The 14,960-nt window shown below is 35.2% G+C and overlaps 1 protein-coding gene across 4 annotated transcripts in view; it reads right to left on the bottom strand.

The window, feature by feature from the left end:
• LOC109089180 (lipoma-preferred partner homolog) overlaps positions 1–14,960 on the bottom strand; it is a 199,112-nt gene that overhangs the window by 18,695 nt on the left and 165,457 nt on the right. For all 4 annotated transcript variants that reach the window (XM_042725859.1, XM_042725862.1, XM_042725860.1 and 1 more), the window contains one exon: positions 6,184–6,353. In XM_042725859.1, the coding sequence (XP_042581793.1) occupies positions 6,184–6,353 (170 nt within the window). The remainder of the gene's footprint in view (positions 1–6,183; positions 6,354–14,960) is intronic.

Below are 14,960 nucleotides of genomic sequence, written 5' to 3'. Positions count from 1 at the left end.
GCAAATTTGTCCTGCAGCTGTTCCTTATATGTACATTTAACTTTTCCGGCCTCTTATTGCTACCTGTCTCAACTTTTTGGAATGTGTAGCTCTCATGAAATCCAAAATGAGCCAATATTTGGCTTGGAAATTTCAAAATGTCTCACTTTCAACAATTGATATTTTATCTATATTCTATTGTGAATAAAATATAAGTTTATGAGATTTGTAAATTATTCCATTCCTTTTTTACTCACAATTTGTACAGGGTCCCAACTTTTTTGGAATCAGGTTTGTATACTATTGTTAAAAAATGTTTAGGGTATGTTCTTTTTAAAGAACTTTAAAATATATGTTCTTTATTTTAGTATATTTTTAAATTACCCTCCAGAAATCACTCTGATATGCTGATTTGGTGTTCAAGAATCATTTCCCATTATTATCAGTTAAACACAGTTGTGCTGCCCAATATTTCTGAGGAAACTGATAATTTTTTCAAAATTCTTTGAGAAAGTTCAAAAGAACAGCATTTATTTGATATGTAAACGTTTTGTTCAAATAATGTAGAAGACTTTGCTGTCACTTATGATTAATGCGCCCTTGCTAAAGTATTAACTGAAAGAAAATCTTACTCACCCCAAACTCTCTTAAACACATACACACTCTAAGGATTGATTATTAACTGTGCAAATTGTAGCTGTCCAAAGAAAGATAACATAAGGGAAACTTGACATAATGATGCTCACAATAATTATAAATGAAATGTAACAGATTTTGTACAAAATCAGTGTTGATCCTCTAAAGTAAGGAGAGAAATTAGTTAGAGAATGCTGTCAAGATATCTTTTGATGACAAGATGACTTTTGAAGTCAAGATGAATCAAAATTTTAAATGCCACAATGAAGAGCTGCAATCCTGTAATGATTTTACGATCATTATGATAAATTATCATTTTAACTCAGGGCCCAACAAGTTGACATGAAAATTGTATTGAAAGAAAATGTCAAAAACACAATGACTGTCATACACCAAAGGTATTTATAGAAGGAAATGCAGTTATTTAGTAAGACGTGACCAGTTTACCAAGAAGTCTTCAATACATTTAGCCTCTTTTCTTTAGAACAAAGCAAATGACATTAGATACATAAAAGGTGTTTTCCCCCATTCTGTCAGAGCAGTAAATTAGATGTTTATATAGGAACAATGAAAATACGAATGCTATGATCCTTTCTCTGCAGATAAATAAACTGATAAATAATGTACAATGTGCATTCTTCCTATCTTAAAAGATTCCTAGACTGACTCGCTGGCCTCATTTGAAGTTTTCCCCCAGCTCACTGGGGGACTGCCATGTCTCTATAGAGACCAAAGTCTCATGCTCATTCTCTAATCGCACAGAGGCGTATGACCCTGAGGATGAGGAGAAAAGAAGAAGAAATTACTTTCATTAAGAAATTCAGATTTCTTCCATCCTTTTGATCTTGTGCCAGAAGAACATTTATGCTGATGAAATGCATAAATAAAGTTCTTAAATTATCCCAGCCCTCTTTAGCGCATGGATCCAAGTTGGAAAACTTCCAGAGGAAGACAAGTACAATCATTCTGAGAGCTGATCAGTGTAGTGGGGGTGAAACGAGAGATGGCCTGAGTCACCGATACTTCAACCGTTCAAGTGATTCATCTGTTAAAGAAGTACACAGACAGACATAATAGTCTGACGCTGTTCTTAGGAACAAAGGTTAACCATTGCTTTGCAGTCTTGTTACTTTTAGCCTATTTTCTATCATTTTGAAGTTCAGCAAAACGGAGGAAAATGAATGAAATATACAACTCTCAATATATTGTAATTTGGCTTGAAGTAAAGGGGAATAATGGACAGTTCACCCCAAAATGAAAAAGAAAAAAACCAACATCTCAGTGTTTTGTCTATACAATGAAAGTAAGTGGGGTTCAGTGTTGTTTGACCCACAACAGTCTTCTGTTTTGTTATGAAAAAAATCATACTGGTTTATATAAGGGTGAGAAAATGATGACAAAAATGCTATTTTTGGATGAACTATCCCTTTAATATCTAAAAACAGCAGAAGTCAGGAAACCTGCACTGTTACCGTGTTAATTTATTATTAAAGATTTATTATGTCCAATTTGCCTATGCTTCTTTGAATATTCAGTAATGATGCTGTGCACTGTGCCCTAGTCGCAGCAGTAAGTGTAAATTATTTAGTAAGCGTTTATTGAAAAGCTAGAGGAGTGGTAAGGTGGTTTTGGCTTTGGTGACAGTGCTGGAAATACTCTGGATTTGCAAAAAAGACAGGCAGTGAAACCTCAGTGCTAGGGCTATATGTTATAATTTGGAGAACCTGGCATTTCCTACAGTATCATCTACCTATGATGCAACAGAGGTTGTCATGTTGTCAAAGTGATCCTCATCACCCTAAATATGAAACTCCTTAACTTCTTCTTTTGGCTGACATAAATCAAGAACACAAAAAGACAGAGAAAGGTAGAAAGTTACATGTTAGATAAATGGATCTGCACTTTCAACACAAACTCAGAATCATTCATAACTGTTTTATATTTTGTCGAATTGGTGGCTAATTCATACATTTGTATGTTTTTGTGTGACCTTCTTAAGGCCCAGTGATGGATATGTTTAGGGGTGGACATTCATGCTTGCTTTTTTCCTAAATATTGTACGTTTTCTTACAAACTACATAATACAAATTATTACAAAATTGCCCCCTCGTAAAATAGTTACTGTACATTTTCCCATAAAATCACGTTGGCATATTTGGCCAAGGTATAAAAAACTCAGTCGAATCGGCGCTTTGTGTCAGGATCCAGATCACTCAGTCAGGGCTGCTATTTGGCTACTTCCAATTGAATACATGCATGAACGTGGAATATGCAATATTGAGTTATTAATAAAAATTGTGTAGTCAGTCATACAGCTCTGGTCAACAGGGCATCTATTTAGACAGAGATGCCCAAACCAGGGCCCACATGATGACCTTTGATTTGACCCAAAATGCCATAGCACAAGAGGGCATATTATTATTATTATTATTATTATTATTATTATTGCTTTTAAATTTTGTGAATATAAGTGAATAAAAAAATAGACTTGAGAAAAAGAAATATAGTTGGATATAATGCAAAATATAATTTTGATTTACAGTATGGCCAAAAGTTAGGCAACTCTGGTTTAGACCATTTAAATTGTTAAACAAATCTGACCAATATTAACAATATTCTGGCTTTTTTGAAATTTGCATTGTCTGTATAAAAGAGAAGAACACTAAAGAAAGTGCTGGCTCAGTAATACAGCGGTTTCTTAAAAGGGAAATAGGGAAACACTGAGGCCACAACAGAAATGTAAGTAGGCTAAACATGCCATTGGAAATGGAAATAACACAAGTATAAACGGGAAACAATGATGAAATGAAAGGCAGTTTGAGGAATGGCCTGGTTTCTTTGTGAGTTGGGCTAATACTTATTTTTGGTGCTGACCGACTCTGGGTTTCAAAATGTTATACTTACAGTAAAGATTGATCAGACAGAAAATACCTTTTCTGCACTTTTGCTCTTGTCAGCTTGGAAATGGGACAGCATGTGATCCATAAAAACACCACAATCAAATAAAGAATCCTTTTATAACAATATTTCACTTTCTACAGAGCCTGCACATATAAAGACCCATATGGCTGAGAAAGATCAGACCAGGTTACTGGTGGCTAAGTGTGAACTAATTTGATTGACAGGTCATCCAAAAAATGTGGTTGTCGAAATGGTGTGAAAGAGTTTGTGGCATTACAGCCTTTAGCACTTTGTGCTGGTATTCATTTAAAATAATTTGTGGATCTTTCTGGACCCAACCAATGAGTCAACGTCTGGCTACAACAACACTATCTGTCCTAAAATGCATCTTTCTCCACTGACACCCATTACAAAATTAGCTACATACAAAATTAGAATGTGAACACTAATAGCCAGCTATGTCCAGCTATTACAGACCCCTACGCAGAACTGTTAACTAAATGAACGCAATACTCTAATACTATTAATGCAATCCCTTTTTGTTTCCCACACAGAGTAGCTGAAAAGTCTGCATTTCAAAACAGGAATTAAAAAAGTGTTTTGTAATAATGACAAACAAAATATGGTTCTCAAAACTTTTAATGTCTACCAGCACATGCAGATGTTGCACAACTCTCAAATGTGGGAAAACATGCTCAGAAAGTTTGTTAGCTTTTTATAAGAAACTCCTAACCTCCAGTTCGATGAGAAATGTTAATTTTCATTTCTTACTGTAACTGTCACTAATTTCCTTTTTCTCTTACCGCTCGCCTGAAGAAATGAGAGAATTTTCAACAGATATTTTCAGAAATAAAAAAAGGAAGGTGGACGGTGGAGGGAGAAAAAGAAGGCCCTGATGTGGTTTCCAATCTACAAAGGAAAGTAATCCTATCTGGCAGTCTAATGTGATTTTAATACTCGTGTTACATCTAAAGTGTGATTTGCCCGTGTGAAAGCTTATCAGATGCATGGGATGGAGTTGAACATGACGCTTGGTCCTTTGCATGCGAGGCCACTGTTTGTCTAATCTTTATGCCTCTTATGGATTTGACTACCGAGCTAACAAGTGTGAAGCAGCTCATCGCGGAAGAATGAGGAGTGTGACAGGAATATGTGAATGATTATGAAAAGAGCAACGGTTTGGGTAACATTTCTGAAAGAACCTAAATCCAGGTTTTATACAGAGTCAGATGCTTCTGGCAGATCTTAGACAAGCCCTCAGAACATGGAGCTAATGAGAGCTGAAGCTAGCTTCATATGAAGACAAGGAAACTAGAGCATCAAAGAGCATGCAAACTAGTGCCGTTGAAGTATTTCCTCTTGGTTATGTGTGTAGAAATGTGCTGAGCAGCAAATAAACAAACAGTATGAATGTATGCTTGCAGATGAGGTCACGATGTATCCCTATACATATCTATCTATATAAACACATGCATGTGTACTAATAAATTGTGATCTCATCTGTTGTTGTCCACATGCATGCAGATACATATAGATTTGAAAAAATATATATTAAAAATTATTAAATATAATTTTATGTTTATATATATTATATATACACACACACACGCACACAACAATTCAATAGTGACAATGCAGGATTTTACAAAAAAAATATATATTTCAAATCCGGGATATTATCATGAATAAAACTAAAACTAAAATTAGGGCAACAGTTGTCATTTTTATTTAGTTTAACCTGTATATTCTGAAATAAACTAAAACTTAAATAAAAACTATATAGACAAAAAACAACAACAACAAAATTACTAATACTTTAAAGTGAAAATATAAAAATAAAATCTTACTCTTAAAATATTAATAAAAACATGAACACTGTTTCAAATAAATGCTGTTCTTTTGAACTTTCTATGCAGTAAAGGATCCTGAATAAAGCATCATGGTTTGCACAGTTTTTAAGATTGATAATAATAAGAAATGTTGAGCATGAAATCAGCATATTAGAATGATAGGATGTGAGAAATGTGGCAAAGTGCTTTGCTCATGACACATAAGGAGAATTTGTGCTATCAGAGACCTGGATTTAAGTCCAGCCTGGGTTATGTTATGGATATAAAAAAAATAAAAAAAAAATGAAAGAAAGAAAATTCCTCTCACATCTGCACCATCCTAATGTAATAAAACCAAAAAGGCCAATAAATAATAAACTCACACATGCATTCCTCAACATCAGAAAGAAATTACATATGTATGCACACCTGTTGTGCATCTATCAGATATTTTGCGTGACTGAGAACACTTAAAGGAATAGTTCACCCTAAAATGTAATTTTGTCATTATTTACTCATCCTCATGTCGTTCCACACCTTTATAAGTTTCTTTCTTATGTTGAACACACACACACACAAAAAAGAAGATATTTTGAAGTTGTCGGTCCCCATTGACTTCCATAGTAGAGAAAGAAATTAAACTATGGAAGTCAATGGGGACCAGCATTCTTCAAAATATATTCTTTTGTGTTCAGCAAAGAAACTCATACAGGTTTGGAACAAATGAGGGTGAGTAAATGATGACAACATGCTAATTTACAGGTGAACTATTCCTTAAACTATCAGTGTATGAGACCCAGTGTGTGTTTATATAGAGCGTCGAGCAGATCACACTCACGATATAGCAGGGTTCGCAGTAGGCCTTCTTCTCCACAGCATAAAAGGGCTTCCCTCTGAGCTTAGAGCCACAGGTCATGCAGATGAAGCAGCCCACATGGAAGACCTGGTCCATGGCAGTACAACCCATCCCCTCACCGACCACATTCTCCCCACAGCTTGCACAGCGACCTGCAAAATACAGCATAGGAATTATGGTTCAGATGCATGCAGAAGGAAAATTACATAAACTATAACAAACCAATTCAATACTATAAAACATAAACACAACATGGTGAGAGAGATTAAAAAAGACTGCAGAGGTAAAGGTTAAACAGATAATACATATACAGTATAGTGTAAATAGCACCATCTGCCACTTTTATGTGAAACCATTCTAATTAAGCATAGCTATTTCAAGTAGTGATATGGTTTATTCACCCTTTGCTCTCCTCCAAACCACAAGGTTTCTGCATCTATTTTTTTCAAAGGAGATGAGATGTTTCAACTGTAAAGAAAACTAACACTTCAGCTTTCAGATTCAGAGATAATCTTGAATAAACAGTGTGTCTGTTGCCCCTTTCAAGCCAACTCATCTTTGTGGTACAACCAATGATAACAATCTACTCTACTGAGTAATTGCAAGTCTGGTGGATAAAACGAATTAAAAGAGTCAATGTCAGAAGAAATTGAATATGAGGAGCATTTCTAAAGTTAGACTGATACCATCTCCAGGGAATTTACCCCTTTAAAGTGTTTGGATTTTTTTCCCTTTCTTTTTAAAAAGGGCAAAGTGATCAGTTGCCCTACAATTGTAGAAATATAAGGCGCTTAATAAGGTCAGACACTTAACAGGGACTATAGTGAGCTGATTTTCCCCTTTGTGAAGAGAATGGAGATCAATGCATCACCGCTTGCGCAAATACCACTCGCCATCTGTCAACTCACTCATCACAAATTGTGAAAACACATGCAACTTATCACTCAGACGGGGGCAGATGTGTAAAGAGCAGCTCATATTTAAACAAATCGCTAATATATTCCATTGAACCTCTGTTCAGACCAAACTATCCCTATATTAAGCCACATATAATATTTCCATTAGGATGAGAATAGGATTAAACAACGCATTGACACATTGACAGGCACACAATCGTTTCATGATAAAACAAAACTTTGGAAGTGGAAAGAGCACAATCTTTGTGTTATAGGGCATCTGGTATTGCACCGAAAAAAGATCCCGATTGCATATTGTGGGACACGGGATTTGGATATCTGTAATTGAGTCGAAGCTATCTTTAATTGAGCTTAAGATGTCTCCAACTCAATGAAAAGATATCTTCAAACCAATTAATGACGCTAGCAGTTTAATTAGCAGTATCAGGAAATAATGCGCTTTAGAGCCATATCTTATGGTGTTTTCCTTTTTACACATCTGAGGACAGATACAATCTCAAAAAAAAAAGAGAGAGTGTGAGATATTATGAATTAATTTACTCTTACTCTGTAGTTCCTCATTTTTTTCTTTTCTCTCTCTTTTGTGCTTCATTTAAGCCTGTTTTTAAAAATGATACACTCTCTGACTGCAATGAGAGCTAGAGTTCAAGCTTGTCACAGACAAAAGGCGAAGCAGTGAGCAGGAGAAATATCAGACACGCTCCCATTTTCACCGCTGAAGCTGTCAGCGGCATCAATAAAACAGACTGAACTTTTCTGCTCTTCAGATTAGATATCAAAGCTGAGCTGAAGATGAGCACCTCTTCTCAACAAAGTTTTAATCGTAGATAATTTTCCTCACGCGTGTGGATTAAGACATGATATCTGTTCAATTCAGTCGAAGCATTGCAAAAAGTCATAATTTAAATCAACTTTTATCTAGTTTTCCAGTAAAATAAATAAATACAATCATCAAGTAAGATAAATTACTGAAGAAGCAAAATTGATAAAGAGATTATAAAGAGAATACATTTTAAATTAAGTTCTTCTCACCATTGTAAACAAGGACACGTTATTTATATTCTCTAAAAGTAACAGCATCGTTGATATCAAGCTATTTTGCTTATTTGATGCTGTAAATGTACACTACCATTGAAAAGTTTGGGGTCAGTAAGATTTTTTGTTTATTTACATTTCTCTTGAATAAACTACATTTTAAAATATATTAAAATAGGAAACATATTTTTGATTGTAATATTTTTCATAATATTTCAAAATTTAATGTATTTTTAATCAAATAAATGCAGCCTTGGTGAGAATATAGAGACTTCAGTAACAATAAAACAACCTTACCAGCCCAAATTCTGAATTATTGTTATAATTATTGCTTGATTTTTATTATTATTATTATTTATTTTATTTTTTTTCCAGAAAAATATATATTTTTCAGTGTGTAAAGACAAACGTGCTAAATAATAGACTTTGTGGATAACGGAATAACAGCCAAACAGACCATTACTTCAATTAAAGGCACTGTGAAATGATCCAACACAAGGTTGTCATGCATTGTCACACCTGTCTATGAAAAAACAGCATAAAAAAAATGAATGTCATGTTGATTCATAATTACCACTTAGCTCTGTGTTGTGTGCTTCGTGTTGAACTGTCACTAAAACAAATGTGAGCTACTTCACTGACGCTGATCTCTAGATAATTTCCACTCCAACCCCGCTGAGCTGTACCTGCAGAAGGGTTCCGCTGAGGAACAGCACAGAGCAGGCGGAGGAAATAAAGTGGAGCCGTCTGCCTGCCGCGGCTCCTCAGGGGACCTGTGGGGGTGGGTGGAATCTCAGGCAAAGGTAATCACTTCAGATGGGCTGAAACGAGAGCGGCTCTGGATCACAGGCCCCACTAAGCCAAACAAGTGTGTGAGAGAGACAAGCACAGAAAAAGAGAAGAGAGAACGTGAGTGGGAAATACGGCCAAGGGATAAGCACAGGTCACCCTCAAAGCCTGAGTGCAGGAAACCGTTCGGAAATCCTCTTTCCTTTCAGTGGAGTGGGAATGCCATGGACTCACAGGATGTGAGAAGGAAAAAAATTCTCAAATGCCTTTAGAGCAGTTAAGGTCATTTTTGTCTGGTTAAGGTCCATTTCACCAGTAAAAATGGACCACCTAACACTCGAATCCAGGGGGGACTGCACATCTAACCTCAAAACAATTAGCTACAAGCAGTGTACGACTACCATTATACTGTATATCATACATCTTATCTTAACCCTTTGATGCACATCATGGGTCTAAAGTGACCTGACTGTTTTTTTTTTCATTTATCTTTTCTTGAAATTTTTTTGAGCATTATGAGTATATATTGGCATAATTGTTTTTATTTTTAAAATAAACATATTTCAAGTGTTAAATGTGCTGGTCTAAGTAACTGCTAAAATAATTATTTTAACAAAATGTCTTTAGTCTTTTGTTTTATCATTTACAAAAAAAAAAAAAAAAACCTATGAAAAAAAAAATATTTGTGGTCATTGTAAAACGATATTTTGAATATTCATGGATCAAGTAATTATACTGTAGATCAGAGAATATTAAATGCTGAAATAAATTGATCTTTTCTTTACTGATTCTAACTTATCTTCAAAAGATAAAAAAAAGGCCCAGTGAAGTATGAAATAACATAGGAAATAAATATGGGTCATTTTAGACCCATGTTGTGCATTAGAAGGGGTTTTGATAGCTTGTTCATCAAAGGGTTAAAGAGCCTCACTTTTACAGATACATAACTCTGAGTTAAACTAGACTTAGCTGAATATTTATTACTGAATATTTGACTAAATTAATTGAATATTTCGTGACCACACACACACACACACACACACACACACACACACAAACTTACATATACTGGCAGACAACTGTCAGTAACGTTATTGAAGTGAGGTCCACAGAAACACTTCATCATAATTCAACATAATCAGCAATACAGGATTAACTAGTTACATTATTTCAATGGTAGGGCTTTTTTTGTGCATACAGTACATACACTATAAAAGATTGGAATATTAAGATTTTTATGTTTTAAAGAAGTTTTGTGTTTTCTTTTTATCATGGCTGCATTTATTTGATCAAAAATAAATTAAAAACAGTAATATTATAAACCATTTTAGGCATCCTTGCTGAATAACCATATGAACACTATCCCAAACATTTGTATAGTAGGGTTAGTTTCCATAAAAATATTAAGCGGCAAAAACTTTTCACTATTCCTAATATGCACTGCCATATATTTCAGAGCATTGCTTTATTTTTATGTTTGTCAAAGTTAGTGTATTATCTTAAGATATCGATTCAGTGTTTAATGCAATGATTTTTTAAATATATTTTGCCAATTTTATATTATTATTATTATTTTTTCTGCTTTTTAAATGTTAGAAATGCAGGGATTAAATCAAAATTATTCTATTGATGAAAAATCTCCATACTTTCATGTGTTTTATATATATGGTTACAGTTATATTATATATAATTACAGATCATTCAGCAACACCTGTCTGTGGGTGTACTTTGTTTATTATTTAGCAGTCATCTAGTTTCCAATGGCTCTAAGTCACATTTCTCTCAATTTTGGAGTCAGTAGGGAATACAGAAAAATAACCCACTTAAATTACATCAGCAGATGCAAAGAAATCTCTACAAACACGAAAAAAGTCACACACATGTACATTACATGAAGCCTAATTGGTGCAGGCAGGAGATCAGAGAGTCACATGTTCACAACTGTCTCTCTAACTGTGGGGCCTAAATGTTCTTTGACACATTTGTAGCCGCAAACATTTCTGGTGACTAATAATAGAAAATAGTTTATTTTTCAGTTAATAAATCAACACATTTTGCTATCAGCCACTCTGTAACTACAACCTCACAAATAGAGGAATTATGTAACCCAATGAAATTGCTAAATGAACATAAAGGTCTGGACATAATGAAAGGCCAGTCCCGTTTACCCCCAAAATTCTTCTGAAAAGCCTTGAACTGTATTACACTTGCTAGATGCAGATATAAGGGAAAGGACCAGACATAAATCCATATAGCAGAAGAATAAGATGAATTTTAAATTTGTTTAAACCTTCTAAAATACAGTAGCAGTTAAATAAAAGCCACACAACTCTCATGTAGATTTGAATTAGTCGTCATGTAAAGATTACAGGTACAGTATTTGATTACTTGTTATTTTGCAAAGATATGTGTAATGCTTAAGGGAAATCCATTTTGGATTATGTGATTAAAACTGAATAAAATGAACAAAGAACTGTCAAACATTAGTGATTCTGGTGCACAACGTTAACATTTGCGATAAAATGCCGCAACCAGATTCCTGCATAATGAAAGCGGCATTTGTACATCTCTATCCCGCTCAACTGCTTTTGAATCTCCCCTTAACACTGGGCAGAAAGAGCTCATGAAAGAGCCTTCACTCTCCCCTGTGTCCCCTGCTCTGGGAATGGAAGGCGAGGCTTCATATTAAAACTTCAAATAGTTCCTTTGTAACCAGAAGGGGTAGGAGTGGAAGAGTTCATTTACACTTTATACACTTTCTCTTCTGTCTTCACCGTCCCTATGAAGCCACCGCTCTTTCTTATATGCAACCTCGGAAAAAAAAAGAGAAAAGAAGAAATAAGGAGGGAATGAAGGAAGAAGAAAGAGGCAGAGTGTGTTGCATATAAGCCTTGTGAAAGGCTTAAAGCGGTTAGGCATTTTAATTGGATAAAAGGAGAAGATTAAAGAGTTCTTGACTGCGTTCCATAAATAATTGATTTCTAATGTATTTGTAGTGGCAGGCAGATGCCGTTGTTTGGTGATGGTGGATGTTTTGAGTGGCAGGCCTGCTAAGATTTCCTGCACATCTCCGTCTCGCCGCTCTTTGTTTTTTCACGCTGCGATGCAAGAGGGGTGCATGAAAGGCGGCGCGAGCGCAAGCAGCAATTTTGATCTTACATCGCCGGAAATCAAAGATCATGCATGTAAAGAGGGAACGCAAAGAACTTTTTTGTGGAAGGCCAAACTTTCCTGACTCGCTGAGAAAATAAGGTGCGATTCTTTAAGGAGGAAACACAGCCTTCTCAGTACTGAAAGACAAAGCGCATCGTGACAACGCGCATGTAAACAAATAAACACAACAGATCCACAACACGTATTCTGGGCTCGCAAGAACTTTGTTGCTTCAGAAAGAATATTTTGCGGTGTAAACAACAGAGCGTTATTAGACAGAAATAGTAGCAATAATGCAACACAGATTTCCACAGATGGAATATATCTTGTTTTTTAGGAACAATAGCAAACAACACATTCCTGCAGCTGGAGTGAAAAAATGAAATGATTTAAAAAACATCTGTTTCAACAGCAAATTCTGCTCCAGCAAATTATGCTGCTCTAATTCACAAATTTATTACAGAGCAATGTTACCAAACACACACTTTTTTTTCCACACAAAAAGCTGAGGAGAAAAACAAATCTGTTGTGACAGGCTCTATGTGCAGAGAATTAAAAAAAAAGGTAAAGTCATGCCAAATGTTTATTTATTAGAGTTGCAAACAAATATTATTGAGGTCAAGGATGCTTGTAATGCTCATGTTTTCAAAGTCTATCTATTAATTTATACAAAAATGAAGTAAAATTCACATGTACAATGACTTGCATACACCTCTTACAAAATAATTTTTATATTTACCATATTAAGGAGTTTGACAATTTTATTTATTATTATGATTATTTTAGAAATAAATAAATACATAAATGCTTATAATGATAATTCTTATAATGAATCAGCATATTAGAATGATTTCTGAAGGATCATGTGACACTTTATACCAGAGTAATGGCTGATGGAAATTCAGCTTTGCATCACAGAAATAAATGATATTTTAAAGGATATTAAAATAGTAACCATTATTTTTTATTGTAATAACATTTTGCAAGATTACTGTTTTTTTCTGTATTTTTGATCAAATAAATGCAACCTTGAGCATAAGAGACTTCTTTAAAAAACATTACTGATGAACTTTAAAAAGTCTTAATGATCCCATGAACTTTTGAACGGAAGTGTAAAAAATCCTTCCTTATTTTATTTTATTTTTTTAACCCAAATGCTGGGTCAGTGTTTGGGCAGGTTTTGTGTTACCCAAAGTTATGGAGTCACAGCATGTTTCGGCTAGATTGAAACACACGACTCCAGTTCGGGCATGAGAACCAGCATCGTTACAGCGGAAACAGAATAACAGAGACTAGTCGATTACACATGAATTACCTCTGGTTAATGTTGAATTTTTCGTCTAATGTTTGTTAAACGAGTTTAAACATAGACAATATGTATAGCCTATATAAACAATGATGTAAATGATAATATAATGGAAAATAAAGGAATTTATCATGCAAACCAGTGGTTGTGTGTATTTTAGAAAAGTTTAAGTTAATCTGTAAACATTATTTAATGTATGAAGTAAAAAAATAAGCTAGTAATGTAGTAAAAAATTAATAAACCCATTAGCTTGGTTAAATCAACCCATTATGCTGGGTTAAATAAACAACCCAATTTGCTGGGTAAATTTAACCCAAGATGGGTTCTGTCCTATATTTACCCAGCCTTCGGGTTAATAACAACCCAAATTGGGTTGTTTTTAACCCAGTTTTACACACACACACATATATAAGTGGATTGATACATATTATATAAGCATTAAATGTTGCAGATAGTCAGAACGAAAGAATATGATTGCACTAAAAGTTTCAGGTTTAAACTTTTGAAATGTCGGTCTTTTTGTATTTTCTCCATTTTCGCTTTCTGTTTTTTCTTTGTGTGTTCATTCCAAATGCCTTGTACGCAGCTGTTTGATTCTGGTTTTACTTCAAATGACAAAAAGAATGAGTGGCATCAATGTGCTTCAATTCCTCAATGCCCCTTATCCATAACCCCTGTAATCTCATTCCCATGTCAGCAAATAATGATAAGGCAGAATGGGATGTGACTCCGGAGCAGAGGGAAAGGGGGGTTACATGCCACAATGCATTACTTCTCAGTGTGTCAGGCCTGCAGGCCAGTGTGCAGATGAGAGAGAGGGTGTGGGGGAAGCGTATGGGTTATATGTCCTGGAAGTAGGTGGGAACTGTGACATGGACAGGTGCCAGGGTGTAAATAGGGCGAACAGAAAAAAACGAGAGAAAACGAGATAAAGAAGAGGGCTGGAGCGTGGAGGTGAGCAAATGTGTAAGACTGCATGTTTGTGTGGCACAAAACATTCTTTCTTGGGGTCAAACGCTCACCCACGAATGAAATCTAGCAACATGATTCATTGTAAGCCCTCCAGCTCCTTAAACTAGTCCTGCAACGCAGACAATCTTGCAAGCCTCAGTGGAGCTGTCTCAACGAGGCACAATCGCCAACCCGCGCTCTCCGACAATGAAGGTTCGTGTTAGATGATATCACCTCACATGAACTATCGCGGGAAACAGGCCCTCACTGACCATCTGAAGTGTGAGCTGGGAGAGGAAAGAGAATGGGTGCTGGGGAAAAGAAAAAAGAGAAAGTGAGAGGGGAGAGACAGATTGAAGTGGCACGCCACACTCTGATGTAAGACTAGAAAACAGCATGTCCTTGGTCTTGAAGAACTGAAACATAAACACAGCATACAAGAATAAAAAAAGCAGTCAATACTCATGTGTATGGAAGGAAACAGCAGGATCCAGACAAAGATATAACTCCTTATTCAGAACCCAACTTAATTATTTAAAGAAAAGTTCACCTAAAAATGAAAATGCTGTCACGATTTACTCACCCTTACGTTGTTTCCAAACCCAACT

The sequence above is a fragment of the Cyprinus carpio genome, chromosome B6 (genome assembly GCF_018340385.1).
Source record: "Cyprinus carpio isolate SPL01 chromosome B6, ASM1834038v1, whole genome shotgun sequence".
Taxonomy (NCBI): domain Eukaryota; kingdom Metazoa; phylum Chordata; class Actinopteri; order Cypriniformes; family Cyprinidae; genus Cyprinus; species Cyprinus carpio.
Note: the sequence above shows the minus strand (reverse complement) of the source record. Positions and strands in the feature narration are given on the sequence as shown.